The sequence below is a fragment of the Peromyscus eremicus genome, chromosome 2 (assembly GCF_949786415.1).
Source record: "Peromyscus eremicus chromosome 2, PerEre_H2_v1, whole genome shotgun sequence".
In the NCBI taxonomy this organism is placed as follows: Eukaryota; Metazoa; Chordata; class Mammalia; order Rodentia; family Cricetidae; genus Peromyscus; species Peromyscus eremicus.
Window position 1 is genome coordinate 134,925,081 of NC_081417.1, and position 25,920 is coordinate 134,951,000.

At 45.9% G+C, this 25,920-nt stretch overlaps 1 protein-coding gene across 3 annotated transcripts in view; it reads left to right on the forward strand.

The window, feature by feature from the left end:
* The window catches only part of Rhbdl2 (rhomboid like 2), a 66,131-nt gene that overhangs the window by 26,501 nt on the left and 13,710 nt on the right, over positions 1-25,920 (forward strand). For all 3 annotated transcript variants that reach the window (XM_059254924.1, XM_059254925.1, XM_059254926.1), the window contains 3 exons: positions 17,527-17,789; positions 21,278-21,426; positions 25,038-25,150. In XM_059254924.1, the coding sequence (XP_059110907.1) occupies positions 17,527-17,789; positions 21,278-21,426; positions 25,038-25,150 (525 nt within the window). The remainder of the gene's footprint in view (positions 1-17,526; positions 17,790-21,277; positions 21,427-25,037; positions 25,151-25,920) is intronic.

The window sequence follows — 25,920 nt, forward strand, 5'->3', positions numbered from 1 at the left end:
GCTTTGCTAGTGGAGATGAGCTCCTGGCCTGGGTTTGGGGAGCTGACTTTTCCACAGGCAAGTAGAGGATGCACTGGAGCCGGAGCCAGGGCTTTCTCCTCCATATCCTCCCTCCTCTTTCCTTCTTCATTTACATGATGGTCCATTCAGGGCTCACTGAGTGCCTTTCACTGTGGTCAGATGCTGGGGTAGAGATGGAATAGAAAATGCACAGTCCTGACCTTCCTGCAGCTAGTACAGACAGACAGTAAATATGCTAGATATTTTTAGGTATGATAAGTGTTTGGAGCAAGGAAGCAGGAAAATGTGCTAGAGTATTGGGGTGGAGGAAGGCGTAGGCAGGGGAGACTTCCTAGGGAGGTGCCAGCCCTTTGGGGGGGATTGCTGTGTTGGGGTTGGGGGGCTGGTTAGAAGGAACAGAAACTGTAATGACTCTGAGACAGGAGAGTATCTGATGAGTTTCAGAGACAGAAAGAGGTCCCCATGGCTGCAAGCCATTGCTGGGAGAGATTGGTGGAAGCTGGGTTCTAGAAAGAGGCGGGAGCTAGGTCACACACCTACTGTATGTATCCTGAAGACAATGGAAACAGCTATGGGTTTGTTTGTTTTTCTTCTTTGGGGTGCTAGGGATGGAACTGAGCGTCTTGTGTCTGTGAGGCTAAGTGCTCTACCGGCAGAGCTACACCCCAGCCTTGCTATGGCTTTTGAGCAAATTGACATACTCGACTGTATGGTTCATTTTAAAAAAGGCAGGCAGAGATAGGGATGGAGGTGAAGGCTAATTTTGGAGGCTGCTTCCGTTGAGTTATCTGCAGTCTACTGTATAAAAGGATGCAGAGGTGACCGGTGTCAGTGGGATGACACAGTGAGATGTCCTCTTTTCATCCAGTTCTTGATAACTAATGCTGTGTCTCAAGTAACTCCAAATAAGTGTTTTAACACAACTGCCATTTTGTTTTGCCATGATTCAGTGGGTCAGGAATTTAGGGAGGTTGGACACTTTTTCTGTACCCTTTGCTGTCAACTGGTGTCATCCTGTTGGCTGTATTCTTGACTGGGAAGTCCAAGAAGGTATCATTATTGGTCTGGTGGCTTGTTGCTCTTCTACATGACCTCAGCTTCCATGCAGGGAGTATGGGCTTCCACAGAACATGGTGGCCTGAGAGTAGTCAACACACACATCTCTTAAAGCCTGGCCTTGGACAGTCCCCAGTACTGCTTCTGCCATGTGGAACTGGTTAAAACCAGCCCATGACTTAAGAAGAGAGGAAACCAGCGCCATCTCTCAGTGGGAGGAGTGGTAACCAGTGTGCCCATCTTCTGTCAGCCACAATAGGCTCTGGAACCTGACCAGCCACCCCGCTGCGCTGGTGCTGACCCACTTCTCATCTACATCACAGCACACTGCTGGCTGCGGCAATTCTTAGGACTTTTTATTTCCCTCTAAATAGGAAAGGAGCAGACTTTTTTGTTGTTGTTTCTTTCGCTTTTTCTTTCTTCTTCCATGTCTTTCTGGAGCCTGACACATACCAGGCATCTAGGGACTGGCTGCCAAAGCACACACGTGGCACATGAGCTTTGGTGGTCACTAGAGAGTGGCATACGTAACCACACAGGGAGAGTGGTTACAAATATATGCTGGTTTTCGATCTCTCTCTCCCCCTTCTCCTCTCTCCCCCTTCTCCTCTCTCCCTGTCTTTCTCCTCTCTCCCCCTCTCCTCTTTCCCCCTTCTCCTCTCTCCCTGTCTTTCTCCTCTCTCCCCCTCTCTCCGTTCCCCCTCTCTGTACTTGTCCCTCCTCTCCCTTCCTCCCTCTTTTCCTTCTCCTCTCCCCCTCCTCTGTCTGTTTTTCCTCTCTGTGTTTCTGTCTTTCTCTGTCTCTGTTGCTGTCTGTCTGTCTGTCTCTCTCAACCAGGCCCACAGACCCTGCTCGCCCCTGCCTCCTGACCTCCTGAGTGCTGGGATTACAGGTGTGTATCGCCCGTGCGGGATCCAGTTCAGGGAGCATTTCACCTTCTGAGCCACTTTCTCAGCCTTGAAAACAAACCTCTAGGGCAGGAGCTGCGGCCCGGCCTCCTCCTCCTCCTCCTCCTCCTCCTCCTCCTCCTCCTCCTCCTCCTCCTCCTCTTCTCTCTGCCTCTATCTCTCCTCCCACGCCCTGGTTTTGTTGTGGGGTATCCACCAGAGAAGACTGGCGGGACACAAGTTTAAGCCAATAGAAAGTCTTTATTAGCCAGTCGGCGACTACTCTGGGTGTTCGGGATCCCAGTGTAGCCCGAGCCTTTCTCAGGGTGAGCTTTTAAGCACAAAATCCATGTCCTGGGTTGACATACTTCAGCTAACTAGAACATTTAGCCAGAAGCAGAACTGCAGAAGCCAAAAAGCAATGTTAGTGCATTTAGAGACTTTCCCAGGACTAGGGACTTTGATGGACTAGGTCTTTGTTTTCATTTTGGCAGGTAGTGTGATGTCTGTGTATTGAGTTTTATGGCCTCACTGGTATGTCCATCATGGAGTCAGTTGTGCTAAGGTCTGGGGCCCTGTTACAGTTCTTGTTTTTTGTTTTTTCTTTCTGTCTTGGATGCCCATTTAAAACTCTCATGCCCAGGAGCTGAGTGATTAAGAGCACCCGAGTTCAGTTCCCAGAACCTGTACTGGGAACCTCACAACCTCCTGCAATCCCAGCTCCAGGGGATTCAGTACATCTGGCCTCCTAGGATACTGTACTCATATGCACATCTCCCCCTAACCACACAGTTAAAAATAGAAATAAATCTTTAAAAAAAGAAGCTGGGTATGGGGTGGTCAACTTTAATACCAGCACTTGGAGCTAGCCTTGTCTACATGTAAAGAGGAGTTCCACGCCAGCTGGGGCTGTATAGTGGGACTAGAAAAAATAAATCCTATGTGATCCTGTCCCCAAAGACTTCCATTGAGCAGAGGTGAACCCGGACAAATAGGACCTTAGATAATTCTGATGTGAAGGTAGGATTAGGAACCATGGCCCTACATGGAGGATTACCTATCAACACTTCCCCTCCCAATTAGTCTGAGGAAGGTATTCCAGGGCAGCGTGACCAAGCATTTTAGGTTTGTCCACAATGGTTCCAATTTTAGCACTGTCAGATACACGTCCTGAGGAACTCCTAGTCCTGTGCAAGCTGGGACAATTGTGACTGTGATGAGCCACTATTTGAAAGGCATCTCACAGCTGGGTGAGAACGCCTTTAACGCCAGCACTCTAGAGCAGAGGCAGGAGGATCTCCTTTGGTAGGAGGAGTTTGTGGTTAGCCTGGTCTACATAGTTCCAAGACAGCCAGGGCTATGTAGAGAGATCCAATCTCAAACTATAAATAAACAAACAAACAAATAAATAAATAAAAGTCATTTCAGTAGGTGTGGTGGTACATGCCTGTCATCCTAGCATTTGAGAGGTAGAGGCAGGAGGATCAGAGTTCAAAGTCATCCTTGGCTACATAGAGAGGATCCTGGGCTACATAGATCCTGCCTTAAAACAAACAAACAAACAAACAAACAAACAAACAAACAAAACAAAAGGAGGAAGGGCTGGAGAGAAATCCCAGCCCTTGAGGAGGCGGACAGGAGAACCTCTGGGGCTAGCTGGCTAGCCAGCCTAATCTGTAGTCAAGTCTCCTAGGTCCCAGCGAGAGATCCAAACTCAAAAAATCAAATCAAGACGGACAGCTCCTGGGGAAAGACACCTGCGGCTGACCTCTGGTCTCCCCACAAGAGCACGTGTGCAGGCATACCAGCACATACTTGAACACATCTACATACGCAGTAGTGAAAATATTTTGGAAGAATGCTTACAGATTTCTTTCCTTCCTTCCTTCCTTCCTTCCTTCCTTCCTTCCTTCCTTCCTTCCTTCCTTCCTCCACTCTTTCTTTTTGAGACAGGGTTTCTCTGTGTAGCTCTGGCTGTCCTGGAATTAGCTCTGTAGACCAGGTTGGCCTTGAACTCAGAGATCCAGCCTGCCTCTGCCTCCCAAGTGCTGAGATTAAAGGTGTGCACCACTACTGTCTAACTACAGATTTTTAAGAAAGGCAATGATTTTACCTTCTTAAAGTACTGACATGGTATCAGGGTTTCTTTAGTCCTATGCTCTGGAATGCTAGCTTGGTCAGATCACTTCTGGGGAACTGTATCTGCTTCCAGGGAATTATTCTAGACTGTCTCTCAGTGTACGGGGCAGCTTTGAAAGCTCAGTTATGATCCAAAAGGATGATGACGTGTTGAAGATAATACAAGGTCCAGAGTGGAGTCCTCTGTCCTCTATAGAGGTGGGTACTTTTAAGAAATATTTATTCAGGAGCTCAATGGCTAAGGGCACTTGTTGCTTTCTCAGAGGATCCAGGTTTGTTTCCTAGCACCCACATGATGGCTTACAGCCCTTCATAACTCTAGTTCCTCTGTGGGCACCTGGCATTCGTGTGCAGACAAAACACTCAAACACAAAATAAATTAATCTAGAAAATTATGAATTTTATTTCATGTGCATATATGTGTGCCTGAATGTATATAAAATACCACATGTGTGCAGGAGTCTGTGGAGGTCAGAGGAAGTGTCAGATCCATTGAAACCTGAGTTATAGACAGTTGTGAGCATCATGTGGGTGCTGGGAACCAAACCAGGATCTTCTGTAAGAACAGCCAATCCTCTTGACTGCTGAAACAGTTCCATGGCCTCCCCTTCCCCACCCCTTTTTTCCGAGACAAGGTCTCTATGTAGTCTTAGCTGACCTGGAACTCACTAAGCAGGCCTGGCTGACCTGGAACTCACTATGCAGTCCTGGCTGTTCTAGAACTTACTATGCAGGCCTGCTTGATCTGGAACTCAGTATGGAGGCCTGGCTGACCTCACAGGTGCTGAGATCACGGTGTGTATCACCCACATGCAGCTCAGCATTGTTATGTTGTTATCACTATTATTAGTATTTACTGGGGTGCATGCACCTACATGATGTGTTAAATAGCTCTGGGAGGAGCAATGTGATGTAGCTGTGGGCCCCAGGGAATTGGCTTCACGGCCACCTGAAAGGCAAGCTTTGGTGTCTCCTTTGCTTTATCTGTAAATGGGAACAACAGCATAGGGTGGGAGGGAGTGTCTCCAAAATAACATGAGTAGGAGGGACTCTGAAGACTTGATGAGGGAGGAATTGCATTAGTCTTCGAATGGAAGTAATACGAACATACTATTGTGCACACCACCCAAGCTGTGGTAATACTAACATACTGTTGTGCACACCACCCAAGCTCTGGTTCCTCAACCCTGAACCACAGCCAGGCCAGTGGAGTCCAAGAAAGGAGCGTTGAATGCACAGTGAGCCATGGAGGGGCCTGGGGAAGCAGAACTCCCTACCTTAGTTGACCTCGCCAGTGAGGGACAGTAGGCTTTGCCCCCAGAAGGAAAACTTTGAGTGATGGAGGTTTGTGAAGGCGATTTTTGTTTTTAAATCTTTTGCCTATTTATTTCAAGTTGTGTGCTCATACATGGAGCTAAAAGAAAACAGCCACAGCCACAAACCTATAATACTGAAAAACCAGTTCTTAATTTCTGTAGCTAAAAAAGCATCCTTTCAGGCCATGACCACAGAGAGATCACTGTGGGCTCTAGACCAAGGTATAATGATGGCTTGCAGTGTGATGAAGGAGGCTGTTAATCTCTGCGGCTCAGAAGCCCAATCCCTGGCCTCATCAATTACCCACGTTGCCTAGCAACGCCACCGAAAACCTCCCACTAGTCCCAGCTGGGCAGCAAGTGGGTGCACCCAGCACAGACTGCATGGCTCCCTGGCCACATCAAGGCTGGCCTCAGCCCGGGGAGGGACTTGCCTGGTACTGATGAATGGGTGGGACCAGCTGCGTGAAAAAACCAATCCAGCTATTTGAAACCTACTTGTGCGGCTGCAGTTAGGAAACGATAAAAGCGGATGACCGAAGTGTCTTCCATCAAAGAAGAGTTGTCCAAAGGGCATTAGCCCAGCAACCTTCCTGAGCTAGGTAAAGAAGAGAAGGTGAACCTGACTTGGTCTTTCCGGTTCCGAGAGAGAGGCAAGTCCTGTTCTTGTGTGGGCACTTGTGTCCACTTGGTGTCCCTGTGGTAGCAAGGGTGGTGATGGGAGTTTCCAGCTTTAACTCAGGGTGGTGATCTGAAGATCAGATACCATTTAGAAGCCCCAGAGTTTGGTCTGGACCTGTCTGGGCAGCCAGAGGGAGGAGATAAGGTGGTGTGTGTGTGTCTGTGTGTGTGTGTGTGTGTGTGTGTGTGTGTATACATCGTCCAAATGAAGATGTGCACTTCCGTAATGTGTGGTGCTTAGAGAACATGAAGGAAGGGGCTGGAGATATGGCTCAGCTTCTAAGAGCACTGGCTGCTCTTCTGGAGAACCTGGGTCTGATTCCTAGCGCCCACATGGTGGCTTGCAGCCATCTGTAACTCCAGTTCCAGGGGATCTGATACCTTTCTTGTCTGCCACAGGCACCAGGCATACACATAACACACAGACATACACACAGGCAAAAACACCCATACATATAAACTAAACAAATAAAAATTAAAAACCAAGAAAAAGGAAGAAAAGAAAATGTGGAGGAAGGGAAAGATCCAGGAGTTTCAGAGGCAGAGGTTTCAGGCTCTCTGCCAGTAAGTTACCCCGGAAGTCTGAGTTTCTTTATCCAGGAGATGGGGAATTAGTGCCCTACTTTACAAGAATGTTCACAAACTGGGCACGGTAGCTCCTGCCTGTAATCCCACCACTAGGAGGCTGAGTTAGGAAGGTCACTGTGAGTTCAAGGTCAGCCTCAGCTACAGCGTGAGGTCCCCATCTCGAAAACACAAACCAAAACGTGAAAGGAGCTGGGGGATGGCTCAGTCAGGAAAGTGATGCTGGACAATCATGAAGACTGGAGACCAGATCTCCAGAATCCGTGGACAAAGCTGGGTTTGGCGGTACACAGCTGTAATGCCAGTGCTGGGAAGACAGACATAGGGGGATCCCTGGAGCTCACTGGCCAGCCAGTTCTGCTGACTCAGTGAGAGACTCTAAACAGTGATGATGATGATGATGATGATGATGATGATGATGATGATAGTACCCATAAAAGAAGACACCATATGTTGGACCTCTAGCCTCTACATGTACACACATGCACATGAATATAGACATGGGCATACACCACACACACACACACACACACACACACACACACACACTCAAAAACAAAAAGAATGCTCGTAGCTAATTAAACTGAGGCCCAGGGATACTAGACATGGATGCTGGGAATAGAACCGTCTTCACACTGCTCTCCTCGGCCCTTGGGCAGCTGTCACAGCATGGTGGCTCCATAGGTCTCTGGTGACTCTCTGAGATGCAGAACAGTGATGGTCTGTGTGTGAGGAATCAACACATGACATAAAGACTGGGCCGTGTGGGTTCAGTCTTTCTCTCCTTTCCTTACCTATTCTCTCTTCTTTTTCTTTACACTTCTCCTTTCTTTTCACATTTTTTAAGGGAGGAAGGGCTTATTTTGGCTTACAGTTTTAGAAAGGATACCATCTCTCACGGCTGGGAAGGCATGGCCACAGATTGTGAGGCAACTGGTCAATTCCTCAGTCAAAAGTAGAGAGTGGACAGGAAGTGGGACCAGATTATAATACCTCAAGACTCACCCCAACACAGGCATGGTGGTGCATGACTTTAATCTCAACACTTGAGAGGCAGAGGCAGACAGATCTCTGAGTTAAGCCAGCCTGGCCTACATAGCAAGTTTCAGGCCAGAGTTAGATAGTAAGACATTGTTGTTGGGTTTTTTTTTTGTTGTTGTTTTTTTTTTTTTTTTTTTTTTAAATCTAAGCAAATACAGCTGACTGCCCAAATTTAGGTCACACCTCAACTCTAGCTGCCTAGAGCCTAGGAAATGGGAACATCAGGCATGCTTGGCTTCTGTGATAGGAGATGGTCCCTGCTGCCCATTAAGAAGAGATTTGGAATTCCCCAAGAAAGTAGACAATGGACCAGTGTTATCAAAAGAATTTACTGTAAGTTCTTGACTTTCAAAGATTGAACACATATGGTTGGGTATTTCGGCTATTGCCTGCAGCCTGAGCTGTGGGAATGAATGTGAGTTGAAAGGCTGGCTTTGCCTGATAAACCTTTATGTATTATGTATTTTCTGTGATCTCAGTGATTACAGCCTTTGTTTCTTGTTTGGGGAGTAGAAAACTCATAATGGCTGGGGACATAGCTCAGTTGGTAGAGTGTTCAAGTAACATGCAGAGTCCCAGAGTTTGATTCTCAGCATTTCATAAACCGGGCGCATGTCTTTAATTGCAGCACTTGGGAAGTGGAGGCAGGAAGAGCAGATGTTCAAGGCCATCTCTGCCCACATAGGGAGTTCAGGACCAGCCTGGGCAAGGCTAGTGATAGAAATGAAGAAAGTTAAGGAGGCCTGAGAAAGTGAGTTTTGTTGTTGTTTTTCTTCAGCTACAAATAAAAGTTTTGGATGGAGTGGGTAGAATGTCAAATTCAGTGATGTTTTGGATGTCTGATATACGTAGGTCCACTCTGTATGTCTCTTTGGTACGGGCAGGGCTTTGGAAGTTGTTGGTGAGTGTTGGTCAGCACAGGAATTACTCGTCAAGAGGGAGATGAGGGGCTGGGGGAGGGCACAGTCCGAAAAGGGCTTGCTGTGCACATAAAAAGCTGGATGCAGTGGTGACTGTGTGTAATCCCAACATTGAGAAGGGGTAGGTGATCTCTGATGCTCATGCTGGCCAGTCTAGCTAAATCGAGGTTCAGCGAGAGGTGGAGATCTAGGGAGATAGTTTAGCAGGTAAAGAGGCTTGCCATAAAAGCCTCACAAGCTGAGTTCAGATCCCTGGAAAAGTCAGATGGGCTGGTGAGTGTCTGTAGTCCCAGCACTCCCATGGATGGAGGTGGGGACAAGAGAGTCCCCTGGAGTATGCCACACAGTGGTAACCAAGAGAGAAGGTGAGCGCCAACACCCAAGGTTGTCCTCTGACCTACAGATGCACAGCGTAGCATGTGTGCATCCTCACACACAAACAGGTACACACACATTTTACACACACACACACACACACACACACACACACACACATAAATATAAATAAAGTAGAGAGCAATTGAAAAGAGACACCTGATGTTGACCTCTGGCCTCTATTTTCACACACACTTGCATACACTTGCACACACATGCACACACCCACTTGAACATGTGCAGACACTACACACACACACACACACACACACACACACACACACACACACATACAGACCCACATGAAAATTGAGATGAGCTGGGTGTGGTAGCACTTACCAACACTAGGGAGATAGAGGTCAGGAGTTCAAGGTCATTTTGTCTCCAACAAATACAAAAAGGAAACAAAATTTTACTAACAGATAGAGACATATCTAAATAACCAAGCATTTCTTTTCTTCTTTGGGACCTCAGGTGCTATAAGTATTCATACTGCTGAGTATTAGCATTGCTGAGTATTAGCACTGCTGAGTATTATTATTGTTGAGTATTATTACGCTGGATAGTAGCACCACTAAGTATTAGCACTGCTGAATAGTAGTACTGTTGGGAGTGTTAGTACTGCTGAGCACTATTGCTGCTGTGTATTATTGCCAAGTATTAGTACTGTTGAGCATTATTACTGCTGACCATGAACATTATTACTCCTGGGTATTATTACTCCTCAGATAATTTATTTCAGAAACAACTTTATCTCTGTGCTTTTAGACTCATGTAGGGACTAAAACGAAGTCACTTAAAATTTTCTGGCCATAATTTAAACTGTAACTTTAGGAGATATTATATGATATACAGTGATCTGAGGCAGCTGAAAGGTGAGGGGGAAGTTCCCTTGCTGATGTCAAGAGTCTCTAAGGAAGCCCTCCCACCCCCCTTTGGTTTCCTTTGTCCTGGGAATTTAACCCAGAGCTTCATGTATGCCCGGCAAGTGCTCTGTTACTGAGCTCTGTCTCCAGACATCTTCTTTTTTTTAACTGAGTTTTAATTTTGTTGTTTTGTTTTTTGAGAAGGTCTCTCTATGTAGCCCTGGCATAGAACTCCCTATGTAGACTAGGCTGGCATAAAAAAAACCCCACAGAAACCTGCTTGCTTCTACCTCCCTAAGGGCTGGCATTAAAGGCTTACATCACCACAATCTGCCCTACTGATCTGCATTTTTAAAAGATTGCACTTAAAAATTTTATTTAGTGTGTGTGTGTGTGTGTGTGTGTGTGTGTGTGTGTGTGTGTGTGTATACATATGTTTGGAGGTCAGAGGACAACTTAGAGTTGGTTCTTCCTTGCCACCCCATGGGTCCCAAGGATTGAACCCAGTTCTTCAGGCTTGGCAGCAGATACCTTTTATCCAAGGAACCCTACTGATTTTTTAAAATCTAATTATTTTATTCTACGAGTATGGGTGTTTTGCCCACACATATATCTGTGCACCACTTGTGTGCGGTGCTGCCCACAGAACACACGAGAAGCTGTAGAATCCCTGGAACTGGAGCTCCAGATGCTGTGAGCCTTCACGTGGATGTTGCTGGGATTCAAACCTCGGTCCTTTGGAAGAGCAGCTAATGCTCTTAGCCACTAAGCCATCTTTCTCCAGTCCTGATCTATTTATTTTTAATATTTTTAAGGCAGCTGTTTTGATAGCAGAATCCTACCTTTTCCAGTGCGTGGACCACGTGAGGTCCCAAAGGAAGAAAGTACTTCCTATATTTGAATTCTTTTTTAAAATGTTGCTTTACCCTTGAGATAGTCTTGCTAGTGCATATCCCAGGCCTTGAAGTTGCAGTCCTCCTGCCTCAGCCTCCTAAGTGCCTGGACCACATCTGACTCAAGTTTCTTTTTTCTCTTCTGCTTCTACCTCTCATTCATTCATTCATTCATTCATTCATCTATTTTAAGGGAGAGGTTCCAGGAATCAACCTCCCATTGTCAGGCTTGCCCTGAATGTGCTTTTACGGAGGGAGCCATCTTGCTGGTTCTTTGTTTGTTTCTGAGACTGCGTCCTGCTATGTGGACCAGACTGCTCTGAAGCTTTCAATCCTCCTGTGTCAGCTCCAGAGAGCTGGCATTAAAGGTGTCTGCTACCGACTGTGCTTAGATTTTTATTAAAGACTGCTTGCTAGCTGGGCCTGCTGAGGTATGCCTATGGTACCAGTATTAAGAAAGCTGAGGCAGGACTGTAGAGTCAAGCCTGGGACTATAGAGTGAAATTTTGTATCACAAAACCAAACTAGGGGCTGGAGAGATGGCTCAGATGTTAAGAGCACCAACTGCTCTTCAAGAGGTCCTGAGTTCAATTCCCAGCACCCATATGGTGGCTCACAGCCATCTGTAGTGAGATCTGGCAACCTCTTCTGTGTATATAATAAATAAATAAATCTTAAAAATAATCAAACAAACCAGGGTATCTGCTAACACCGGGGGTGGGGGGTGGGGTGGGGGAGGAGGATTCCGGCTCTTGGTTCTCAGGAGAACATCTCCATTGTAAACCAGAAGGCTAGAGGCATCCTAACTGCCCACCCAGTTGTTCCCCTGGGCAGGGTGAGACCATTTCACAGCAGTGCCATCCAGTTTTGGTCTCTGTGTGTGTGTGTGTGTGTGTGTGTGTGTGTGTGTGTGTGTTTCAACAAAGAATAGGCAGCAGAAACTGGCAGCACATTAAAGAAAATGCCAGAAAGCCTTGTGATCTTTGCTTAATGACTAATACAGTGGTCAGAGGAGTAAATATGCACTCACGTGACACAGTGACGGAGTGACTGAGCAGGCACGGGATAGCTGTGGGTGCATTTGTATCTCAGACAGACGACAGTGGGCTGTGATCATTGCCACCTGCTTTGCCTTGACCGCCATGCTGCATTTCCCATAGGCCTCTGGAAATGTCATGTTGCTTCTCTAACAGGTGCTTTCCAGCCAGCTGTGGTGGCAGGAACCTATAATCCCTGCACCTGGAAGGCAGAGGCAAGACGATCAGGAGTTCAAAACTAGCCTTGGCTCTATAGCAAGATAATGGCAACCAGAGATCCTGGGCTATATGAAACTTTGTCTCACAAAACCAAAGTTAATTAATTAATTGTGCTTCTACAAGCTGTCTGGACCCCATGGAGTCTATACACAGACTGGACCCAAGTGAAACTGTGTATAATGAATAAATCACTTTAGATTAGACTTGCTTTGGGAGGCCCTACAAAGGGGAAGTTGATATGATGCATATTGTAAAACAAACAAACAAACAAACAAACAAACAAAACCTAAAAGCCTTGTGTGGTGGTGCATGCCTTTAATCCCAGCACTAGGGAGGCAGAGACAGGTGCATCTCTGTGAGTTCAAGGACAGCCTGGTCTACCGATCAAGTTCCAGGACAGCCAGTGCTACATAGTGAGACCTTGTCAAAACAAAACAAAACAAAACAAAACAAAACAAAACAAAAACAACAACAACAACAGAAAACCTAAGAATTAGAACTGTCATAAAATGCAACATCCAGGACTGGAGAGACTGCTCAGCACTTAAGAGCATTGGCTGCTCTTGCAGAGGATCCAGCACCCACATAGTGGCTCACAACCATCTATCTGTAACCCCGTTCCAGGCCTTCTTCTGGCCTCCATGAATACCAGGAACACATACGGGGCACATAGATGTATGCAGGCAGATACTCATATACTCATTCTTAAAGAAAAATAAAAGCAACGTCCTCCTTGAAGTACATTTGGGTTGTTTATGCCTTTTTTTGTTTGTTTGTTTTGTTTTTTCGAGACAGGGTTTCCCTGTGTAGCTTTGCGCCTTTCCTGGAACTCACTTGGTAGACCAGGCTGGCCTCAAACTCACAGAGATCTGCCTGGCTCTGCCTCCCGAGTGCTGGGATTAAAGGCGTGCGCCACCACCGCCCGGCTGTTTATGCCTTTTAATTACTGCAAATAGTTCTACATTTTACATCCTTGGAACATAGCTTTGTGTACTTACTCAAATACCTTTGCTGGGTAGAATTCTAGAAGTATCCTCTTGAAAGGCTTTTTTTTTAAAAATTTATTTAAAGACAGGTCTCACCATGTAGCCCTGGCTGTCCTGGAACTAGCTATGTAGACCAGGCTGGCCTCAAACTCTTAGAGATCCACCTGCCTCTGTTTCCTGAGTGCTGGCAATAAAACTGTATGCTACCACACACACCTGGCCTGGTATGTACTTTTTGTATTTAAATTTTTATGCTACTGTATTGTGTGTGTGTGCATGTGGAGGTCAGAGGACAACTCTGGGAGTCCGCGCTCTCCTTTATGTGTGTTCTAGGGGTCGAACTCAGATTGCCAGGCTTGTGTAGTAAGTACCTTTACCCATTAAACCATCTCGATTGGGAGAGGCCACCTGACACCTTCCAAAGGCTGCGTCAACTTGCGCCTCACGTACTGCTCCTGTTATCAGTCTTTTTCACAATGTGCTTGCTAATATTTCCAAGGTACTTAACTTCACTCAGAAATCCAGGCGTGGGAGATATCAAAAGGAATAGGAGGACTTGGGAGGCTGGCCGAGATTTGGAAGGGACCCCTGTGAGTGTCACAGGCCCACGTGTTGGAGATAGGATGAATCAGGGAGGGACGGACAGGTAGGGAGGTCCAAGCAGGATAGCCACCGAAGAGAGGTGAAAACAAATGACTTCTTACGGCCGGTCTGTTGTTACAGCCCCAAGTAGCTAGGATTCTGTATCAGGTCTCATCCTCATTGCAACGCCCGGGAAGACCACAGACATGCACAGTCTTGGCTCCTCCAAGTGGTCCTGGTATCTTTTCACCACAGGATGTATGTACAGGCATTTACATACCTAACATGGTGAGCTTGAAGTCTTAGAACTTCTGGTATCTTTTCATCACAGGACGCATGTACAGGCATTTACATACCTAACATGGTGAGTTTGAAGTCATAGAACTTCTGGACATTTTAAAATCTGAAGGAAGAGAAAAATCTGAGATCATACCTTAGGTTTCTATTTCTGTGATAAAACTCCACGACCAAAAGCAAACTGGGGGGGGGGGCATGGGTTTATTTCAGCTTACAGCTCACAGCCCATCATGAAGGGAAGTCAGGACAGGAACTCAAGGCAGTGACCTGGAGGCAGGAACCAAAGCAGAGAGCATGAAGAAAGCTGCTTATTAGTTTGTTCCTCACAGCTCACTCAGCTGGCTTTTTATACTGCTCAGGACCACCTGCCCAGGAGGGGCAGTGGCCCCCCAGTGGGCAGGGCTTACCCACGTCAATCATCAATCAAAAAAAGCCCCACAGATTTGCCCACAGGCTGACCTGGTGGAGGCATTTTCTCAGTTGAAGTTCCTCTTCCCCTCTACTTTGTGTCAAGATGACAGAAAATCTAATCAGAACACAGGTCATCCTTATTTTTCTGGTTCCTTTTATAAATGTAAAGTCGCATTGTCAACAATGTGGAATTTTATTCCCTCATACAATGATCATATATGGTAATTAAGTTTATAATGGGGCTGCTTCCTGGGAGGGTCATAATTCCTAATTAGACTTATTCGTTTGTTTACAGTGCTGGAATCCACCCCACAACATGCTCATGTGGGTGAGCACTTTACTACTGAGCTATATTCCCAGCCCTGACCTTATTTAAATGCTTTAATATTTATGACTTAAAGCTGCTGATCTCAGCTACTACATATATGAATCTAATGTCTGATCCTGGGTCATGTGTGAGTGGAAAGGCAGAAGGTACTGGATGGGAAAGACTTTACTTTCAGAAATATTGCCATAAAAAGAAAAATGAAAGAATTTGCTTCCTTCCTGAATTCACTGAGTATAACCCATTGTAACATGGAGTCAGTCATGCCTGAGGCAATTCATCTGGAAATAAATTGGATTTGATCTGATTTCCAATCAAGTCGCTTGTGAAAATAGACCCATTCAACCTTTCCTTCCATCTATCCCTCTCTCTCCCTCCCTCCTTCCCTCCCTCCACCCATCCATCTATACATCCATCCACCCATCTACACACTTACATACCCATCCATTGCCAATAATAATGAATGATGATGGGATGTCTACTGTGTGGTGTGTCAGTTATTGTCCAACTGTCCTTTATATATTAGCTGAAATCATGGCCCCAGTTGCTGTCATCGTCTCTGCTTCAGAATGGAATCCTAGGGGGCACCTAATAAGTCAAACAGAATTTCCATGACTCAGCATGTAGGTTATATGCACCAAAGAATTAAAGACAGGCATTCAAACAAAATCTTGTACAGGGATGTTCCTGCAAGCTTAGTCACAATAGGTACAAAGTGAAAACAATTTACTATCAACAGATGTGTGGATCCCCAAAATGTGAGGTACCTGTACACTACAATATATTCATGCACATAAAAAAGAAAACTGTAGTTCAGGCTATAAGACAGATGACTCTTGTAAACATGGTAAGAGAGAAAAGCCAGAAAGAAAATACAGGATGGGTTTCCCGAACTTTCCAGATATTGATAATTCACAGAAGCAGATTAGTGGTTCCAAGGGATGAGGGTGAGACTATAAGGGGGCAGTGAGTGCTTAACGGGTGTGGGCTTTTTGTGGAGGGCGATGAAAATCTTTGGGAACCAGATCGTGCTAATGATTGCACAACATTGCAAATGTGTTCAATATCACTGAACTGCTTAAACGGTGAAAATAGTTTCATGTCACTCAAAACTTCTTTTTACATTTATTTATATATTTTATGGACAGAAGGGCAGAGTCTCTCCTTTACTCTTGATTCTAGGGGTCGGTTTCAGCTTATTGGGCTTGACCACTGAACCATCCTACCAGCCCAAGGTTCCTGTGATTTACCACAGTTTTAAAAAGGTAACTTGGGGCCAGACGGTGGTGGCGCACACATTTGATCCCAGCACTGAGAGGCAGAGGCAGCACTCTGAGTTTGAGGTCAGTCTGGTCTACAGAGTGAGTTTCAGGACAGCCAGGATTGTTTCACAGAGAAACTCTGTCTTGAAAAACCAAACCAAACCAAACCAAACAAAAAAAGTACTTTGGGGCTCAATGTATATAACTTTCTTGAGGTACCCTTACAGCTGTTACGTGGACAAATTCAGCTTTTCTGTTGTTCACATGGAGTCTGGCTGTTTGCTCAAGCTGGTGTCACACCCCCGGTTCAAATGCACTTCCCACTCAGCCTGCTGAGTGTTACAACTGCAGGCCATGTGGCCACACTTGCTAGGCAGAGGATGACCTTGAACTTCTGATCCTCCCACTGCTATCATCTAAGTGCTGGGATGACAGAACAATCACACCTAATGTGTGTGGTGCTGGGGATCAAACCAGAGCTTTGCACATGCTGCACACGTACTCTACCAACTGAGGTACGTCCTTAGTCCCCAGACTGTCTGGCTCCACGGATATGCTATTTTTTTTTATTTAAAAGAATATATTCCATTATTTATCTACTTTACTACTTATTTGTTTAGAAAAGGTCTCTTAGCCTAGGCTTGCTTTTTTCTTTCCTTTTTAAAAAAAACTATTTATTTATTTATTTATTTTGAGGCAGAGTTTCACTGTGTAGCCCTGGCTGTCTTGGAACTCCCTCTGTAGACCAGGCTGGCCTCGAACTCACAGAGATCCGCCTACCCCTCTGCCTCCCAAGTGCTGGGATCAAAGGTGTGCACCATCACTTCCCCGGCAACTTAAGCTTACTTTGAACTCACTGTAAGGCTAAGGGTGCTCTTATCCTCTTGCCTCTGCCTCTCGAGTGAATTACAGGTGTTCACCACCACATTCGACTACTTATTGTAAGTTACACTTCAAGTTATTCTCTGTGTATGGTGTGGAAGTCAGAAGAGATCTTTCAGGAGTCAGTTCCCTCCTTCCACAGTGTGGGTCTGGAGGATCGAACGCAGGTCATCCAGCTGGGCAGCAGACCCCTTTACCTACTGAGTTCTCTCGCTGGCCCATGGCTTTTTATTGTTGTTGTTTTGTTTTTATAAAGAAAAGAACACACAGAGTTTGCTACATGCCTAAGGTCTATGAGCACTAGACTCCCTGTTTAAGCGTTTTTTAATTACTTTCATTTATTGTGTGGGTGTGTACCACAATGAACACGTGGAAGTCAGAGGACAATTTGCAGGATTTGGTTCTGTTCTTTTACAATGCAATGTGGATCCAGGGATCAAATTCAGGCTGGCTGTCAGGTTTGGTAGCAAGTGCCTTTACCTACAGGCTGGTTGGCTCTCTCTCTCTCTCTCTCTCTCTCTCTCTCTCTCTCTCTCTCTCTCTCTCTCAAAACAATATGGCAAAAACGTCATTTGGGGCCACTTAGGAGGTTTGGACCATTTTGATCATCTTTAGCTGCCTCCTTCCTAGCTACACACACAGGAAGGACCAGGAAAACAAACAGTTTCCCGAAGAGTCCAGGAAAGAGCCACATTCTGCAGACCAAAGGCTCATCTTGTTTCCCTGACATTCATATCTGTTTTAGGTGGAGGGAGGACCAGGCCCATGGCTGCTGCCCACGATGTGGAGATGGAGAGCGTGAATCTGAACATGGAGAGAGAGGGGAAGGAAGAGCTGGAGGAGGAGAAAGTGAGAGAGGACAGGGAAGGCAAAGACTTGCCCAGGAGCAGAAAGGTCCACAGGATTGTCTCAAAGTGGATGCTTCCTGAGCCCGTCCGAAGAACATACTTGGAGAGAGCCAACTGCCTCCCGCCACCGCTGTTCATCATCTCCGTCAGCCTGGCTGAGGTAAACACCATGAGAGGGGCCCTCACATCACTTCAGACTGGAAGCTGCAAACAGAGTGGGATCGAAACCGACATCTGGAGGAGAAACCATGTAGGAAGAGCATAGAGGGACCAGGGCTGCACACATGAAGCCTCTGCCCACTCCGTGCTCCCAGAGCTGATTTGCTCAGTCGCTGCCAACCCAGGGGTTGGTTTCGTCCATGGTGAAAATCCACTGCCTATTGCTCACTGGCTCTACTAGCTTCATTTCATTTTAGCTGGTGGGGTCTTTAGAAGCCAGGGAACTTTGGGCCTGCAAATTAGCTTTTTTTTTTTTCCCTGTGAGGTAGGATTTGGCATTGTAGCCCAGGCTGGCCTCCAACTCACTATGTAGCTTAGGCTGGCTGGCCATAAACTCATTATAATCCTTTTGTAACAACCACCCAGGTGTTGGGATTACAGGCATATACCACCATGTTCAGCTTGCAAATTGGCTTTGTTTCATGAAACAAAATAGACTGGTCGGTCAGGTCGGCCTGGGGTATATATTTAGAACAGTCACCAGCTGCCTGAGCAGGAAAACTGTGGCATCTGCTGTGGGTGTCTACTTTGGGCTGATGGGATATGTTCTCAGTCTATGACCTGCTCAGCTTTCTTGGTTTCCAGAAAGAGGGCAAAGCTCAGAGAGGTGGGGATGAGTCACCCAAGGGTGTGTCTTAGTGACTGGGGAGGGCCAGGCCCTTTGTGACACCTTTGTGATACCAAGGTTTTTCTCCTAGACTGCTGTCTTATGAAAGAGTTGGTGGAGATGGCTGCCCAGAGGGTGTCCCTAGTATAATCCTCTTAATTCCCACTAATGCTCCAGCTTTGGTGTAAGGGACTGTAGTAGTCAGGGTTCCCTAGCAGAACAGAATCAGCAGGGTATGAGGGAGGGAGCTGAAAAGTGAGGGAGGGTTCAACTCTCCAATCTTCAGGGCAAGCTGGAGACCCACTAAGGGTTTTGTGCTGAGTCCAAGGCCCTTTGCTAGTGTAATTCTTTTCCTCATGAAATAGTCTTTTTCTATTAATGCTTTCATCTGAAACCCATATATAAGAGGGAGGGAAAGGGGTACTAAACTACATCCTAATCTCATCTCAAGAAATGACCTCAGGTGGGCATGGGGGCATGATCTTGTAATCTCAGAACTTGGAAACTGAAGCAGAAGGATCTTGAGTTTAAGAGAGCCTGGGGTACAAGTAAGTTTGAAGCTAGCCTAGGCTATTTAGTGAGATTCTGCAACCATATAATTTACTAGCTAGCTAACTAACTAGTTAATGGGTAGGCAATATACAAAAAAGCAAAAAAGTCACAGAAACATCTGGAATGATGTTTGAAGATATATCTGAGCCTGTATGAACTTTGTCAAATTGAACATAAAATTAACCATTGCAGAAACCAAACTTTTTATGGCAAATGTGCAAGCTTTTCCTGTAGCAGGCTTTTTTTGGATTACCAACCAGCTCCCCAATCAAGACAAAAAGACTTATTAACAATTATGAATGCTCCACCTTAGTTTAGGCTTGTCTTGCTAGCTCTTATAACAAGTGCTGGGATTAAAGGCATGTGCCATCACTGCCCAGTGGCTGAGTATCTCTTAACAGAAATGCTCACACCAGAAATGGTTTGTGTTTCTGAATAATGTCTTTCTTTCTTTTTTAATCGTTTAATTGTGTGTAAGCACAGGTGCCTGCAGAAGCCAGAGTTATGGATCCCTCCTGGCGCAGGTGTTACAAGTGGTTGTGAGCCACCTGATATGTGTACTGGGAATTGAACTCTGGTCCTCTGGAAGAGCAGTGTATGCTTTTACTTACTGAGCTATCTCTTCAGCACCCATGTTTCAGAATATTTCCGAATAATTTTTAAAAATGAGTCTATGCGTGTGGGAGTAGGGAGGGTTGCGTGTGAGTGCACGTACCCTTGGATGCCAGAAGAGGGCACTAGATTCCCTGGAGCTGGAGTTACAAGCAGTCTTAAGCTGTTAGATGTGGATGCAGTGAACTGAACTCAGATCCTCTGCAGGTGCAGTGTACATGTTCTTAATGGCTGAGTCATCTTTCCAGCTCCAATTTTGGCATATTTATAGACTTCAGTACTCCCAAATCTAAAACTTTGGATCTGGGGAGATAATTCAGTCTGTAAAATACTTCCCATGCAGGCATGTGGACATGAACTTGATCCTCAGAGCCCATGTAAAAGAGCCAGGAGTTGTGGCATGTGCTTGAATCCCGGCACTTAGGGAGCTGGAGACAAATGGATGGATTCCCAAGGCTTGCTAGCCAGCCAGCCCAGCCTGCTGTTTGAGCTCCAGGTCAATGAGGGACTCAGTCTCAAAAAGCAAAGTGTTTGGCACCTGAGGCATGACACCCGATGTTGGCCTCGGCCTCCAGCTGTGTGCACACACATGAAGGTCAGCACATACACATAAACCTAAAACTTGTTCTCTAAATTTTTATGACTTTATGTGTATGGCGTTCTGCCTGCCTATGTATCTGTGTACCACATGTATGCCTCATGCCCTCAGAGGCCAGAAGAAGGCAGTAGATTCCCTGTAACGGGAGTTAGAGATGGTTTTGAGCCACTGTGTGGGTTATGGGAATTGAACCTGGGTCCTCTAGAAGATCACTCAACCACTGAGCCATCTCTCCAGATTTCTAAAATTTTTCAAGTGTCATATTGGTGTTCACAAACTTCAAAATCTGGAGCATTTTTGGATTTTATATTTTATATTCAGGAGGCTGAACCTGCACCATTAACTAAACTCCAGGCTTTACTTAGATTTGATTGATTTTTTTCACTAATGTCCTCTTTCTCATCCTCTGGTCCCTTCCGATACAGGGTTCCGATACAGGGTTTCACACTGCATTAAGTTGTCCTGCTTCCCCTGGCTCCTCTGATTCATGACAACTTCTCAGTAGTCTTTCATGACCTTGATAAAGATGAAGTATACTGGCCAGGTACCTTGTAGAGTGTCCTTGTCTGGGGCTGTCCAAGTTTTTTTTTTTTTACATAGTTAGCCTAGAGTTGGGAGTGTAGAAGAAGAATGACTTAGATAGGGGTAAAATGCCCTTCCCACCACATCCCAAGGTAGGACCTCACATGACATCACTGGGGCACAGGACCTCACATGACATCACTGGGGCACTGATCTTCATCATTTCATTAGACCATCTGCAAGGTTTCTGGGCTGTGGAGTCTGAGTGAAGGTGAGGGACACAGGTTATGTGTTCTGGGAGGGTGCTAGAGAACGTAATAATAGGCAGCAGAGAGTCAGGAAAGCAAGGAGAAGGGGGCTCAGAAAGTCTTCGTTACAATCTGGCCTAACACTGCTCCTCACTGTGGGGGATGGTGGAGAAATTTAATCCAATGTCTTCTGAGCTAATCACTCAGCCACAACTACTGCCTGGGGGTTTGAATGGGGCCCACCTCCAGAGGAAGCTTGATTAACCGCCATGATTACTCCCCCTTGACAGCTGGCCGTGTTTATTTATTATGCTGTGTGGAAGCCTCAGAAGCAGTGGATCACCCTGGACACGGGGATCTTGGAAAGTCCCTTTACTTACCGCCCCGATAAGAGGGAAGAGGCCTGGAGGTTTATCTCATACATGCTGGTCCATGCTGGGTAAGGAATGATGAGCAAGTCAACAATGTCAGAAGAGATCAGAAGGGATCGTTAGGCTGGGCAAGGTGATGGGTGCCTGTCATTCCAGCACTTGTGAGCCAGAGGCAAGAAGATCAAGGCAAGCAGGACTTACATGTTGAATATCAGGCCAGCCAGCCAGCCAGCCCAACTCGGTCTTGAAATACAAACAAAAACAGGGGGTCTGTGAGATGGCTCAGAGGGTAAAGACACCTGCCAAACCCAACAACATGAGGTCAGTCCCCGGAATCCACGTATCAGAAGGAGAGAACTAACTCCTGAAAATTGTCTTCTGATACACATGTGTGCATGTGAGCGGGGACATACACACACACACAAACACAAATATAATAAGATTTAAATTTTTTTTTTTTCGAGACAGGGTTTCTATGTGTGGCTTTGTGCCTTTCCTGGGACTCACTTGGTAGCCCAGGCTGGCCTCGAACTCACAGAGATCCGCCTGTCTCTGCCTCCCGAGTGCTGGGATTAAAGGCGTTCGCCACCACCGCCCGGCTAAATTTTTTTTAAAAAAGAAAACAAGGCAGGGTGTAATGGAGCACACTTTGGATCCCAGCACTAGGAAAGCAGAGGCAGGCAGATCTCTGAATTGAGATCTAGCCTGGTTTACATAGAATTCTGGGTCAGCTATGGCTATATATCAAAATCCTGTCAGAGGAGGGGAAGGGGTAAAAGAAGAGAGAGAGATAAACAAGAACCCAAATTGCCACTAATCTATTTGGAACATGTGTTATTATTATTATTTGTGTGTGTGTGTGTGTGTGTGTGTGTGTGTGTGTGTGTGTGCCACATGTGCCCTTGGAAGCTAGCTGTACTCTGTATAACTGTCTAATGTTGGTATTGATATAGGAATGTTAATGATCTGGACACTCTAGAAGCAGAGAACTCCATGAGTTTGAGGTCAGCCTGGCCTATAAAATGAGTTCCAGGACAGCCCGGGCTACACAGAGAAGCCCTATCTTTAAAACAAAAAGGAATATCAATGACTTGAGACCAAACCACTATCAGACCAAAAGTAGGTCGCCCTACGTGTTGGATGCTGTCCAGTGCACCATTTAGGTGACTGAAGTGGTAGAGCTGAGCTGAACCACAGTCTGCCTCCTCCAAACACACTGCAAAAATTAATTGTGAGCATTTTGATTGATGTGCACTATGGTTTAACTGACTCACTACCAGTTAAATGGTAGCACAAGGAGGTATAGAAGCAGTATAGATGGAACTGGAGAGGAGGCCCAGTGGTTAAGAGCTCTTGTTGGGTGTGATGTCATGTGTGTCTGTAACCTCAGTGCTCTGACAAGTGGAGACAGGAAGATGGCTGGTGCTCGTTAGCTGCCAGCCGGGCTGAGTACCACAAGCTTCAGGTTCAGGAGAAAACCTGCCTCCATAAGGTAGAGAGAGGATGACAGAGGAGACCCAGCGCCCTCCCCTGGCCTCAGGGGATACAACTACACAACACCTGCCCATACAACCCCCCCCCCCCCCACACACACACAAAGGAAGGAAGCAAAGCAAGAAAGATAATGAACAGGGGAGGCTGTTTGTCTTCCAGGTTTGTTTACAGTTTCTCCTTCCTTCCTTCCTTCCTTCCTTCCTTCCTTCCTTCCTTCCTTCCTTCCTTCCCTCCCCCCTTCCTCCCTCCCTCCCTCCCTCTCTCTTTCTCTCTCTCTCTTTCTTTCTTTCTTTCTTTCTTTCTTTCTTTCTTTCTTTCTTTCTTTCTTTCTTTCCTTCTCTCTCTCTCTCTCTCTCTCTCTCTCTCTCTCTCTCTCTCTCTCTGTCTTATGTAGTTCTGGCTATTCTAGAACTCACTATAAGACCAGGTTTGGCTCAAACTCACAGAGATCCGCCTGCTTCTGCCTCCTGAGTGTTGGGATTAAAGGCATGCACCACCACTGCCCAGTCATTTACAGTTTCTTAAATGTGAGAGCCTTTCAAGACCTTACTCAGAATCAGATGATGGTGCTTGCCTGCAATCTCAGTAGGTGGGAGGTAGAGGCAGGAGGATCAGGAGTTCAAGGCCAGCATAGGCTACATGTCTCAAAAAAATTTTAAAAAAGTGTTTACTCATCATCTTTGGTCCCCCATGCCTACCCACTGTGGTCAGCAAATAGCTTATGGCTATCCTACTTCCTTGGGGAGCCCTGTGGTGTCAGGTGAATTGAGCTTCACCCACGTGACTCAGCCCTCCCCCCATTTAAAATGATCGCATTTTGGGTCAGTGGCTAAACAGACATGGGGGGGGGCTTGGTGCTGAACACAGAACCAGGAGCATCATGTATGCTGAGCAAGTGTGGTACCCTCTGAGATGCAGCCCGAGACCTTGAGTTCTTTCTTTCTCTCTCTTATTTTTTTTAATTAAAAATAATTTTTTTTTTTTTTTTTGGTTTTTTGAGACAGGGTTTCTCTGTGTAGCTTTGTGCCTTTCCTGGAACTCACTTGGTAGTCCAGGCTGGCCTCGAACTCACAGAGATCTGCCTGGCTCTGCCTCCCAAGTGCTGGGATTAAAGGCGTGCGCCACCACCGCCCGGCTAAAAATAATTTTTTTGAGACAAGGTCTCACAGATAGCCCTGGCTATCCTGGAACTAACTATGTAGATCAGGCTAGCCTTAAACTCACAGAAATCCACCTGCCTCTGCCTCCCAGGAAAAGGGATTAAAGTCCACCATGCCTGGATTTCATTCTTTAAATTAGCTTCATTGGTCTTTGTTTCAGTAATAATCGTTGTAAAGCAGAACTTATAACATACATTTATGTTTCTGAAAGACTTTTATTTGCTTTACATATGGAAGCATCATGTAAGATTTTATTTCAAAACAGACAAGGGCGGGGGTGGCTGGAGAGATGGCTCAGTGGTTAAGAGCATTGGCAGCTCTTCCAGAGGTCCTGAGTTCAATTCTCAACAACCACATGGTAGCTCACAACTGTCTATAATTGGGATCTGATGTCCTCTTCTAGCTTGCAGGGATACATGCAGACAGAGCACCATATACATAAAATAAATCTTTAAATATTTAAAAAAAATAAGAGAAAAAACAGATAAAAGAGTTGCCCACTTAAAAACAAAAACAAAAAATTAAAAGCTGGGCAGTGGTGGTGCACGCCTTTAATCTCAGCACTGGGGAGGCAGAGGCAGGCGGATCTCTGTGAGTTCAAGGCCAGCCTGGTCTACAGAGTTCCAGGGCAGGCTCCAAAGCTACACAGAGAAACGCTGTCTTGACCCCCACCCCACCTCCCCACTCCCACCCCCCCCACCCCCTGCCAAAAAAAAAAAAACCCTAAAATGCAGGAGCTGGAGAGAAGGCTCAGTGGTTAAGAGTGCTTGTTGCTCAGTCATGAGGACTGTAGCTTTGATCCTAAGACTGGCATGGAGTGCCGCACAGCTTCAGTGACTCCAGCATTAAAGGATCTGGAATCTGGAGCCTTCTTCTGGCTGCCATAAGTTCTCTCTCTCTCTCTCTCTCTCTCTCTCTCTCAAGACAGAAAATAAAATTCTAGCAAGTTCTTAAGTAGAACTATCACATGCAAATCTCCCATGACAACAGCTGCTTTGTTATTTGACCGGTGTTTGTCTCTGCAGAGTCCAGCACATCGTGGGGAATCTCTCTATGCAGCTCGTTCTGGGTATTCCCTTGGAAATGGTCCACAAAGGCCTCCGAGTGGGGCTGGTGTACCTGGCAGGAGTGCTTGCAGGTTAGTGTTCTGACGGTAATGTGGAATCAACACTTCTGGGCTCTTGGGATTGAAGCCAAAGGTAATAGATGTTTACAGAGGGTTTTTTACTGAAGTCAGTATATATTGCACCCGAGCATATGATATGCAGAATTATAATATGCTAGGGAATATGGTAAGTGTTAGAGATAATTTAACTAGAGATTAGATATTAGAGATAATAAAAGCTCATGAAGAAAAGTCCCAGTGGCTGGCCTCAGATTATCTCAGTCTCCTAGCATTTACACAATTCGAAACTACAAGCAGCTTGGTGTTTGGATCTTGGAATGCTAGACTGAAGAGGCTGGAAAGTAACACGGCCAGATTTGCATGTAAGAAAGACATTTTTGCTGGGTGTAGTGGTACACGATTTTAATCCCAGCACTTGGGAGGCAGAGGCAGGCGGGTCTCTGTGAGTTCAAAGTCAGACTGATCTACAAAGCAAGTTCCAGGACAACCAGAGCTACATAGATATCCCAGAAATAGATAAATAAATGCTTTAATTTTGAGAAAGCTGGAGATTGACATGAGTTATAAGAAATGATATCTCAAGATCCCAGATACCTTTGGCCATTTGTCCCCAGTGTTGCTATCCTGTAAATTTTAACACAGCAACACATCCAAGATATTCATGGTCGTGCAGTGGAGACAGTAACACCCACAGCACCCCGAGGAGCGCTCACTCTGCCCTCTGATGGCCCAGCCCCTTTCTTCCCACCTCTCGCCCGTTTTTGCCATTGACAAGCACTAAT